The sequence below is a fragment of the Colius striatus genome, chromosome 13, assembly GCF_028858725.1.
Source record: "Colius striatus isolate bColStr4 chromosome 13, bColStr4.1.hap1, whole genome shotgun sequence".
NCBI classification, from domain to species: Eukaryota; Metazoa; Chordata; class Aves; order Coliiformes; family Coliidae; genus Colius; species Colius striatus.
This window is the reverse complement of record NC_084771.1, coordinates 19,091,432-19,103,879: the sequence shown is the minus strand read 5'-3', so window position 1 is coordinate 19,103,879 and position 12,448 is coordinate 19,091,432. Positions and strand designations below refer to the sequence as shown.

The 12,448-nt window shown below is 42.0% G+C and overlaps 1 protein-coding gene across 3 annotated transcripts in view; it reads right to left on the bottom strand.

Moving 5' to 3' along the window:
• Nucleotides 1-9,756, bottom strand: part of RPS6KA6 (ribosomal protein S6 kinase A6) — a 40,889-nt gene extending 31,133 nt beyond the window's left edge. For 2 of the 3 annotated variants that reach the window (XM_062006325.1, XM_062006323.1), the window contains exon 1: nucleotides 9,468-9,756. In XM_062006325.1, coding sequence (XP_061862309.1) covers nucleotides 9,468-9,548 — 81 coding nt within the window. In that variant the 5' untranslated portion in view covers nucleotides 9,549-9,756. Of the gene's footprint in view, nucleotides 1-8,634; nucleotides 8,997-9,467 lie in introns of those variants that run through there. The other variant, XM_062006324.1, reaches the window with a different exon arrangement.
• Nucleotides 9,757-12,448: the final 2,692 nt, after the last annotated feature.

Here is a 12,448-nt window from a genome sequence, read left to right as displayed (position 1 = left end):
GGAGACAGAAGAGGAAGGCAGATGAGAAGGAAAAAACCCAATGTACATCATTAAGACCTAACAAATTCAAATAAGCAGAGTTCATAATTTGACCAATTTACATTTCAGAGCACACAAATGAAAACTGGTGTTCTTGCTGCTCTAATTTAGAACTGTAGTTTCAAACAAATACTACTACTTAGTAGTTATATTTAGCATCTCCCTTATGTGTCACTTAGCATACCCTTTGTAAATGCCATTCCATACTCTTATTTAATTGGAATTAATTTAAAATTCCTTCTTTAAAAGCTACAGATACCACCCATACAAGACGGTACTAATGTAAAATTCTTTCATTATGCACAAAATTTGTGTTGCAGATGTTTTTGAAAAACCTAAAATCTGCTGCTGAAAATTAATTTGCAATTTAGGGAGAAAAGACTCAAAAGTGTTTTAATGTCTTCATAAGGCAAGGGGCAGAAATGCAAGAGCAAGTAGAATGGAAAATACATGACAACTCTTATGCACAAAAACAATTACCTATCACCCTAAAAAATTAGATTCCTCTAGAAATTTGCTTGCCTCAGTAGTTATTTAAATATGTAGCAAATAAAATACTCAAATTTTAATGAAGTACTATAGAAATTATAGATCTATACTTGTAAATCAATTTCAAAAACAGCACCTTTAAGTGACAAAAAAGTATGATATGCACCTGGACAGGGACAAATAAATTACACGCTCCTAAATGAGCACAATACTAGCTAGCAGTTGCCTCAAACAACAGCAAAAAGAAGATATCAAGTCCATAGTCACAGTGAAAAAAACCCAAACTTACTTAGTTTAGTTATTTAGTTTGAGTTCTCCCTAAGTAACAAACAATTCAATGCTGCTGGATGGAAAGGGCATGCTCTGTTTCAACAGACAAAGAACTAATTAAAAGCTGGAAATTCCTGACAAAAACAGGTGAAGTCAATTATGGATTTTAGTGGTGACAATTTATTGATATGTTAATTGTTCAGTATCACTACCTTCACATGGTCTCACACAACACAATACTAACTGGAAATAAGGAAACAAACTACGTTTTCCTGAAAACAGAAGTTTAAACAATTCAGTCCTTACACCAGGTATGGGGTTTTTTTTTCCTTTACTTCTAAAACACGGGCCTAAGACATCACAACATGTTATGACTATCAGTATGTGAAATGGTAAAACCCAAGACTGCAAAGAATCTTGAAGTGCCATATAGACCATGCTCCTACTTAAAAACAAAGCAGAAAACTACAAATAGACAGGGCTGTATCATCTAAGTAAACTCTCAATCACTTCTTCTAGGACTCTTGATTTCAAGTAGAGCTTTTAAGAGGCAAGTCCTAAATGAATAATTTTGATAAAATGAAATCTCTGTCTTCTTGTATCAAGATACAGGCACTTATTTTTGGTCTGAAAATAAAATTAAGGCATGAGGCTTTAGTTGCTTTTATTCTTCTTTATTTATTTTACCCACAGTTAACACACATACTCTTCACATTAACTATAAAGCCTCAGTTTAACCCAGTGATGGCATATTCAACACATTTCTCATGCATTTATATCATGCATTGCCACCCTAACTTCTAAGGCTAAAATCCACTGGATTCAGAAACCTCACAGTGCTACAGAAACAAATACTACAGACATCAATACTGCTAAAGAATTTGCTACATAACTTATTTCCCTTTTGCATAAGTATTTTTTTTCCAAATTACACACTGGGAGTGACTAGACACCCACTGTACTTGTTACTGTATGAATTATTGGAATATATCAGGAAATAATACCAAAGTTCAGACTAGATATGAACTCCAACCTCATTTCAGAAGGGCTCACTGCCAGGTCATTTCATTTCACAATATCATTAGGTTACATTGAAGAGTGAATCAATGTGATAAGCGCATCAAAGTTGTTCAAAAAGCTTCTTTGGTTTTAGTAATAGAGTGAGTTTGGACTCTAGGTGCTCAGAAATACAATGCCATTCTTCACTCAGAGTCTTCAAACTGAAGTGAATTGTGTGTGCATTTCACCTTTTCTTTCTTTAAATACAGTCAACATTTTCCAAGTTTTGTTACTTAAAATTAAGCTCTGGAACTGATATTACCAGCCAGAACAACTGCAAATATACCGAAAACATTAGCAAAACATTAGCTTAACTCCAGGAAATCAGATATAGAAAGCTGTCACTGCTGGAATGGGATGCTGAACCAAAAATCAGCATGTTATTTGATCTCACAGTTCCTGAGTACACCATGTAAGCATAGCTTCAGCTTTCTGGCAAATCAAATATAGTTAAGTTATTGGATTTTTATGGCAGGTAATCAAATGTCATCTTAATTAACAATTTCCTATCATACACTTTCCCCCTGCATTGTTGCTCATGGTTTTGTTGTGTTGTTTTTTTTCCTGTCCAATCTCCCTATAACTACAAAGACTGGGATGTCTGCCAAGTTTTAGTCCAAACAATTTTATGTTCAAGTGCATGAATCTACTTTTATTGCCCGAGCTACGTGACTATACCCTTGCCTTATTTGTGAACCATGCTCACTGTCCATTCAGAAAACCCAACAAAACAATAACCAACCTCAAACCTGTTGGATTGCAACCCAAAATCTATTAGTCAGTTTATTAATCATTCAGTAAAAAAACTCCATGACAAAAATCAAATCAATACTGTTCTGTACAGTTATTGATATCAGTCAAGCTTCAGTAACCAGAAGTTTCCACTGTACCTCGTATTAGACAAAAAGAGCAAAGTTAAAATTAATACTTAATTCTCACCTCTATGGAAATCAAAACCAAAATTCTGCTTCCGCTGCCAACTGTGACCCCTTTTAGTGATTTCAACATGAATATTTATGCACAAACACATATAGAGCAGAACTATTTTAACCTCCAAGTCATTACTTAAACATTTATGAACACTTAGATTTACTATTGAGAATTAGCATATATTGTTATAAAGAGAGCTGGTGAAAGGAAGCAAGTATCATTATTCTGAAGGAGATTTTAATCCTTCAATTATTTTGCTGTTTATTACTGCTGAAGCTCTACAACTACTTGAACCCTTTAAATATTAACTATCATTGAAACACAAACTAAAGACATTTAGGCAAACAGCATCAATACTTTCCAAACACAAATCTTGACAGTTACAGAAAGTATTCCACATTGCTATTAGTATAAAAATAACTAAAACAACTACATAAGCACATGAGAACAAACTTAAAGTCAGACAACCTGGCAGGTAAGAGGTGTACTTGTCCTTAGCTGCAGGCTAAGAGACCCAATGCTCTGATGCCAAACTGCCTCTGAGGTAGCACCATGCAATCTGCCTGATTTAAATAGCTGCAATGGATCCCATGACTTGCTGGGACTGTACCCTGTTACCTTGGGAGAATATCCAAAGGGCTTTTGTGGGCTAATCAAATGCTTTACTATTGCACATGTTTTTTCCTCTGACAATTACAGCGGAACAGAGGAGTCCCAGTATTGCCAAAGATTTGAATCATCTTTCCCCTCCACATTCAGGATGTTCTAACTGTTTTCACATAAATGCATTACAATTGGGTGGACTCACAGGTTTTGGCTGAAGGCAGCTACACAAACAGTCAGCAAAAATGCCTAACTACATGCAAAAGCAGAAGATAATGTAAAGCTGGTTCACTCTGCCCTTCTTTTATATGTCTTCACTTAGGTATTCAAACAATTAAAAATTTTAGAAGAGAAACAGAATTCAGCACTTTATAATCATAGTATTGTTCGAAGAAGAGTTATTCCTCACCACTGACATATAGCCTTGCCTGGCTCCAAACAGGTAAAATTCTACATAAAGATCAAAAAAAGCTGCTGCATCCTCAAAGGTTCCTCCTTCACTGCATTTGCTAAGTTACTGCAGCTACAGTCACCAGACCCACACCTTTCAATTCTTCCAAATGAACACAAGACTAACCAGTTTGCTGGTTATAAAATCATTGCTTCAAATATTTATTTCCAACTGTTAAGAGTGGAAGCTTACATTAGAAACCCCAATTATTTGGAAAATACTCCAGAAAAGAAAAAACCCACCTGTTAAGACCACCACACCTATTCTCATTTATTTTGAATTATAATTAACGATGAAAACTCTCTGCAGATAATTAGCAACACATTGGCCTACTGAATCTTATTTCCTGAGACAGGTTTGAGAAACCTGGGGATCCTCTGCACTGCCAAATAGGTAAGCAGTTTTACTATATATTTTTTTATATCTCTAAAAGTTACTGTGAACAAAACTGAAGCTTAAAGGCACTTGTTTTTTCCTATAAAACATCCACAACTTTCCTCCATGCAACTTTTTTTTAAGGTACATCCTGTTATAGGTGCAGGTGTTCACACTAGATTCAGTGCTCTTTACTGCCTGGGCTCACACCTTTTGGGAAGGCACCATCTCCCCCAGTCCAGCAGACAATCCCAGTGTAATTAGGGTTACCCAACACAAGAGTTACACCAGAGAAAGCCCACCCTACCACAAGGTGACCCGAGGAAGGATGTCCTGCTGATGGTGGTGCTCATGTGAAAACCTGTAGGTCTACGCTGAATTATCTCCTCATCAGCCCACCCCCTGCACAAACCCTGTGACAGTTTCAGTCTCAGCTCCTCTCACAAAAGAGGCCAGGCAACTCACTCACGCTGTCTTTAAACATACTAGTTAGAGGAAAATAAAGCCATCTATCTTAAAAAAAAGCCAACAACTTAACTCCATAATCACTTAATATGAAAAGCTAATCAAGTTCTTTTCCTGTGGCAAAGAAATCATACCTTCAGACAAAGTAACAAATGTTTAACAATGTATAATTACTGATTGTAAGAGGACATGTTGATCCTTCCCATCACCAGAGATCAGGGGAGAATTACATGTGTCTCACAGTAGTTATAGCTATAAGACATAAACCCAACCATAAGGCACAGGGATCACTGTTCACCAAAGAACTTCATCTTCTCACTGCTGCCTGAGAGAAAACTGTGACTCCATAATCAAAAGGCATAAAGCAGCCAGTCTCAAAATCATGTTTAATGGCAAGTAAAACAATACTGTGAAAGGCCAGGATCTAAACTGGATGAAAAGGATAAATTTCAAACTTTATTCTTACTGTAGTAAAGAAGTGCATCCACATAAATACTAAAAATCTATATAATGAGTTGACACATCATACCATTATTCTGATTTAAGGCTACTGTGAAGTCTCTCCAAAGCTATCGTGTCAGAAACAAGGTAAGCTACCTCAACAGATCCCCCGTTCCTTTTAGAGACTCAGCTTATCACAGCAAATTTCCAAAACTGTCTTCAAAGTACTACATACTACCAGAATTATTATTATTATTATTGTTATATTGCAGCACTTTTTAATGCATAAAGACATTCCTTGTTTTCCATTTAAGAGTATTAATGTGCTTACTTTCTTTTTTTTAGAAATGGTTTGTTGGTATTTTTTTAGGGCAGCTTGTTCTCCTAAGCCTTTATAAAAAATTTACACTGTTGCAGTGGTTGGGGACACTTAGTTCAAGTTACAGGCAATATTACTTTCTTTTCTTAACGCCACATAATTGTGGAGATTTTCAGGGATGCACAAAACTAGGTAGCTGAGTCATCCACGTCACTGCCAGTAATTACTCACAAAGGAGTTATGCAACTCCCAACACTGACAAAATTCAGTGGCCTTTGACAGATGAGGCTCAGAACACATTTAAAGGAATGGACTGAAAACATTAGTGAAAAATCAAAGATATATTTACACCAGCATGCATAACAGATTATGTACAACAGCAGCAAAGCTCAACTCACAAATGTGTCTTTTGGAAGGCAGTAGCTTTCAATGCAGTCCACTTTTCTAACAGAATAATTTCCAGTGAGTTTATTGTTCCAACTTTGTTGTCTTTGTCACTGCCAGCCAATTAAGCAACAGTTTTCTGAAGTATTAATTCACAATACTCATGTATTACTAACAGCATGCACTTAAGTCAATTACACTTTTCCTTTTAAATGCAAGATTACTTCTATCAAATGGGAAAAATACACCAAAATTATTGTGTTCTACCCAATTCCAAATATCTTTGCATTTTATTCAGCTTGGTCAATAAAATGTTAACATTTACTTTCCTGTGCCTTTGGAGACTACTATATTTTAATAATCTACAACAGTTGATTATAATCAACACCCTCATACCAATTTTTATTACCACGAAAACACTTACTAATCCTATATTTAGAAGGAAAGAAGTTCACTCAAGTATTTGAAGCCTGAACCGCACAACGCTGACCCTTCCCGCCAGGGCTTTAAGAATACCCAGTGTCACCAAACTGCTTCACAGGTGACACCATAGTAGGAATAGGGCAACAGACACGAACAGCACAGCGTATGGTCCAAAATACAATCCTTAGCCCTTCAAAGGCCACCAATGTGAAAAGGGCAAAATAATTAATCCCTAAATTTCTTCCACAAGTTCATGCCTTGAAGCATGAAAATTTGTTTCTTACTTTCCAAGACTGTATCTTCCCCTTGCCAACTGTTTTTACTTTGTCAAGTCAACAGGAGTGCTACTTCACTGGAAATGCACTTATTTCTAATAACGTAACCCTAAATTTAGCTAACAAGCAGATTCCTCAGAGAAAAACGTTTCTCAGATTTTTTTCCCCTTTGCCATAACTGATGGACAAGAGCATCAATAAACCCAAGTAAGTAAGCACTCAAAATATAGTCCTGTTTCACAGTAATACTATTGACAGTGAGGCTAACATCTATCCAACTGCCACTATAAGGTTGTAGTAAATACTCTACGCTGTAATGAACTCTGTAAAATTTAAGTGAAGAATCCAAAGCAAAACAAAATTCCTTTGAACATAAAATAAACCTTTGTTAAATCCCCAGACCATGCAGATGTCAGATTCTAACAAGTGAGAAGCACTACACGTCCCCGAGATGTGCTTAATAGTAAGTGTTATGACAATAACAAGTATTTGTTAATGCAACCTGGGGACTTCATATGCAACTGGAAGAAACTGGTTTTGAGATAAATGAACGCTCAAATAACATTACACAGACATTACCAATACGAGGGCTCATTTTCATCAGAGTGCAACTGAAATAGTTTTTCACACATCCTGTTAAGGAGCTTATGTACAGACTTGAGAAAAATACAATTTAAAGGAGTGTTGCAAAGTTGCCTTCAGATGGCCTGAACACAGCACTGTTTCAGCTGGACATCCACCATCCTGGGCTCTGTTACGCAGCTGAGTGTGATTTCAAAACCACATTGCCAAGCTCACGTTTCTTTATTAGCTCAAGCCCAGCCAAGTAGTCACAGACAACAGAACATCACCACCACCAGAACTACCTGTCTGAGCATTGCTGTGCTGAGGCTACAGCTGGTTGGTTGTCCAGCCTCCTGCTAACTGCCAATATGGCAAAATCTGTACACAAAAAGCAGCACTGAATACAGTACTCGAAGTAGCACCAGCCTCAGTGGAGGAGTGCTCTTCTGGCCAAAAAATACTGAGAGGTGCACAATAACCACAGATGTGAACGTTCCAACTGCAATATTTAAAGTTTGATTACTTTTACATTGATGTATCACAATATTCTTAAAGATTAGATCAATGGAGCCAAGGAAGTTCCCAGACCTTCAATAAGCTTCATACCTTAACTACAACATATAATTGTTACAAAACCATAATATTAACAAATAAGCTTTAATACTTCTGCTGACTTTTTAATCCTTACCTGGCTCCACTAGGATCTCTCTAATATCAAGGTACAGGGACTGTGTCAAGTACTATTAGGTCATTAGAATATTTTAAAGTGTTAAAGTGTAGCAGTCATAGCATAGAAATGCACATCCAACACTTGGAAGGGACACTCTATTGATAGCTACAGAAAATTAAAACAAAAAAACTCAAAACAACAACAAACATAAAGCCACAGCTAAGAAAGGTAAAACTTCATGGCTCTATTCCTGTTTTGAATCACTGTTTTTCTCCTCTATATGAATAAAATTTTAATCAGAGAATAAAATGCTAATGTGATCCTTTAAAGGTTATCCTTTCACTCTTCTTAAAACTTCAACCTACATCTGGTTTGTGTGTGTTGTACTTAGACATCAATTTGCTACAGACCTTTTTCCTTATGATAAGAAAAACCTACTGCATCACAGAAAGCAAGTTTGACTGGTTTTAAGCAGCTTTATTTAGATAACATCTTTTGTGTGTCTAATACACCTAGGTGTAATCTTTTATTTGTCATGCTTGGCCATACTTGATACACAATCCTACACTTCTGATTGAAAAGCGCCGAAGTTTCAATACCTGAGCATCACGTTCTGCTGAGACACACGCATTGTCACAGCGTAACCAGTTTTACCCTTTTTTTCCCGATTAAATAGCATTGGCACTTGCTTATGGACGCATCTGGAGTGCAGAGCAATAGTGAAGCCACTCTCAAAGTTGTTCCTTGCTCTTTGCAACGCTTAAGCATCAAAACATCAGTCACACACTCCTGGCTCCTTCTGTTAGTTGCATGTATGATTATCATTATATAGTTATTCAATGAAAAAGCAAAGGGACCTCTCCTAGTGACAACCTACCTGGCAGCACATCAGCCTGCTACAATCAAATTTTCAGCAGTTAAAGTAACTTTCCACAGGAGATACAGCCATAAATTTGAGTTTACCAAAAGCCTCCCGAGCTGTACATTAACGCGGAACCGACAACTGTGGCATTAACGTCGTTAAGGCGGCGACACAATGCACACCAGCCCTTCATTCGCGTTTTTCTTACAAGTCGAGTTGGCTCTCTTCTAACTCCACACGTGTTCCCGCTGCCTCGCAGCCCGCACCCGTGAGGAAAACGCGCTTTGCCGTCGTTTCCCCAACCCCGGAGCGGCCGCCGGGCGCAGGGCGCGCTGCGAGGGCCCCGGCCACGGCCGCCGAGGGGAAGCGGGGGAGGCCCGCGGGGAACGGGCCCTCCCGCGGCGACGGGCTGCGGGTCGCGCCTGGGGGCCACCGCCTTCCCGGGCCGGACCGGACCGCGCCGGAGCCGGGGCGAGCTCCCGGGAAGGCCAGTCCCAGCGCGGCTGCCCAGGGGAAGGAGGCGTGAGCAGGCCAGGTGGCCGGGCGGCGGGGGCGGACGCGGGGGGGATCCCGAGGGAGGCGGGGAAGAGGCGCTCGGTATCCGGCGGGGGAGGGCGGCGGACAGACCGGGAACAGCGAGGCGAGGAGCGCGGAGCCCCCCGAAGCCGGGCAGGGGCGGGGGCCGCCGGGGAGCGGCTGGGGCCGGGGGCGTTGCGGTCTGCCCGCCCTCCGCCCCCGGCCTGGTCCAGCCGCTCGCAGGCGGCGGGGGCCGCGGAGGCAGGTGGCCGCGGGGGAAGCCGGCCGCGGCCTGGGGAGCCCCGCCTCCCCACCCCGGGCCCCACACTGACCTCGCCGCCGCTCACGTACAGCTCCATTTTGTGGCAGGGCTCCGGCTCCTCCGCGTCCTCCAGCGGAGCGAACGGCACCATGTCCCGGCTCCCCTCCTAGCCGGGCAGCCGCCGCCAGCCGCTGCGCACTCCCCGGCCCGCGGCCGGCTCAGAGACGGCGGGCAGCCGCGGCGGGTCCCCTCCTGCTGCCCATGGAGCGCGGCGGCGGAGCTGAGGCGACTACTGCTGCTGCTGCTGCCGGCCGGCGGGGGCGGCGCCGCTCTGCGCTCCCCCGCGCACACCCCCCAACATGGCGGCCGGCGGGGGCGGGGCCTGCGCGGCATGGAGATGACGTCAGGGCGGGCCGGAGAATCCCCTGCATGGGGGGGCGGCGAGGAGCGGCTGGTGACGCACGGGGCTGTTAACGTTTGCTCAGCCGCCCGGCGCCTCCCGGACGGGGACGGGAACGGGGACCGAGACGGGGGCAGGGGCTGCGGCCACCGGCCCGCGGCACGGGGAAGGCGCCGGCTGGGGCGGCCCCGCCGCACACAGAGCTGCCCCCGCGCCCGAGGGAGCGCGGCCCAAGAGCGGCGGCGACGGGCGGCACCTGGGCGTTTCGCCTGAGGCTGAGGGGACGCTGAGGGAAGGTCTGGGAGAAGGGCGCCGGGGCACGTAGGACAAAACAAAACGGGTAAACAGAGGGACCGTGCGAGGTCAGGGAAGTTCCGCTGGTTAAAAGAGCGTTGTGCCCTCAGCCCACACGGTCTGCGGCCGTCCCTTCCTCAGGTGCCTCCAGCCCAGGGGTCGCGCTTAGGAAGGGGATAGGTGGGGCGGCCGGCCGGGGGGGAGGGCGGCTCTCCCCCTCGCTGAAGTGACAGCGGGGGCAGTCCCCAAATAGTTTTGGTTTTGAGAACTTCGTGGTGTCAGAAGAAGCAGCACAGACGGTTGGAAAGTGGAAAGCCATAGCCTGGCTCACGCGAGGTGCTTGGTGTGATGAGGAGTGTGAGATCACCAGTGTGCTTCACTGGTTACAAACACCAAGGCAATGGACTTCTTCGTCTCCAAGCATGTGTTTAGAGAGAAACACTACACTATTTCCAAACCTGAGTGGGTAGAAAAAAGACCACAGATGAAAAAGAAATATTTCTCCATCACCGTTTCATCGTGGCAGCTGGAAAACACTAGATGACACTATCAAAATAGATATATTTTTGAGGATAGAAAACTGCCTCAGTGGCACTGTATTGCTTACTAGTAAGCCCAGCCCTTCGGATAAAGCTAACAAAGGATTTCTCAAACAGTTCTTACTTGCCAAATAATTGTGATGAAATTAGCACAACCAAGGGAATGAGCTGGTACACCCGTAGTCCAGCATGCTTTCCCATCATGATCCTTTTCTTACTCAGAAGTCAGTCATCATTCAAACAAGTATATGATATAAGATGCTGTGCTGCTGTAGCCCCCGATTAAATTAAAGTGACCCGTTTCACAAAACAAACCATTACCAGCTCCCTGTTGCTGAGCATGCTGAAGAGAGTTGCCTATTGTGAATGTGTCATTGCAGCAACAGCCAGCTGGCATGTCAGCATTTCCATTGCAAACATTTTCAAAGGTCTGTAACTCAACCATGGACAAGTGTTTTGGACTGAATCAAGGACTATGTATCAGGAATGTTCATCCTTTAAAAATAAAAAGTAAGCAAGAAAATGTAGGACCAAAGTTACAGCTACTTACCATCGAGGGAAAATGTACATTTTAAATATAGAACTGGTTAGGCTAGGTCACTTGTGAACATTTTGTTATAATAGGATTGTGCAGATGTGGAGTTTTTTAAAGTGACTGACAGGAGGGGAAGGAACAAGACCCAGCTTTGTGGGCCTTGGGTTCACACATGCCTACCCCAGTGCCCCGATTCATGTAACTGATGTGCAACCACAAGAAGCCAAGTGGCCACATCATAAGTGACTTTTTGAAAGTGCTTTTGAGCACTCAACAGGAACTTTTGTCTTAAACTTGCATCGTAGATGCCCTTTCCCTGGGTCTGAATTTTCCTGTTGCCTCAAACAATAAGAGATTGCCAACAAGTGTTGACAAAGTCTTGACAATTGAGCAAAGAAAAGCAATACCCGAAGTTAGGATTGTTGTTCATGTCAAAGGCTTTAAAAGGGGACTGATAATATATGTAGCTATAATAAAGACTGAATAAGAAAACGTAATTTCAGAATTTCTTGAGGTCTTCAATATAAAGGCAACAATATGTCACTGAAATTTAAAAGTTAGCAAGACCCTTGCACACACATAGTGGCCTTTTGCACAGAAATAAAAATATCATAAAGATATTAATTTAGGAAGACAAAGGCTTCATGTCTTGGGTTTGAAATGAATATGTAAGTATTACACATTTGGATAATTTCTGTACCTTTTCTAGAATGTGTGATCCAGCCTGTGTCCATGACTGTGTGGATATCAGGTCTCATTTGGAGTGCAGTTTTCAGATGAGGATATCAGATCTCATTTAGTGTGCAGTTTTCAGCTGAATATTTTTACATTCCAGTACCTTAATTTGTTCAGCAGGTTCTGCCCCTTACATTCCTCAGCAGGTCATTGTATGATCAGCATGACATTATAACCACTTTTTCCTCTTGTTCAGGTGCTTTTATTAGATGGAAGGTTTCAAAGTAACCAGTTTCAAAATATTTATTCACTTGGCAAAGTTGATGAGAATGGTCTTTTACCAACCCTAACAGGAAAGAAATAAGACTAAGAATAGGAATAGTAAAGGAGATCTGCAGCCAAAATTCCACATGTTCAGTGTCGTAATGTGAACTCCATTCAGTTGTCCCTTTCATGGACCTCAGGGCTGCAGCCGTACTTTGTTTGCTCATTCAATTTCCCTGAAACTATCAGTCATACACTTGCAAATGTGAACAACAGATTATTTATGAGGTTTAAAAAAAATAAAATCCCTGCAAATTCCCTGAGTATCCCTCCTAGCAGGACAT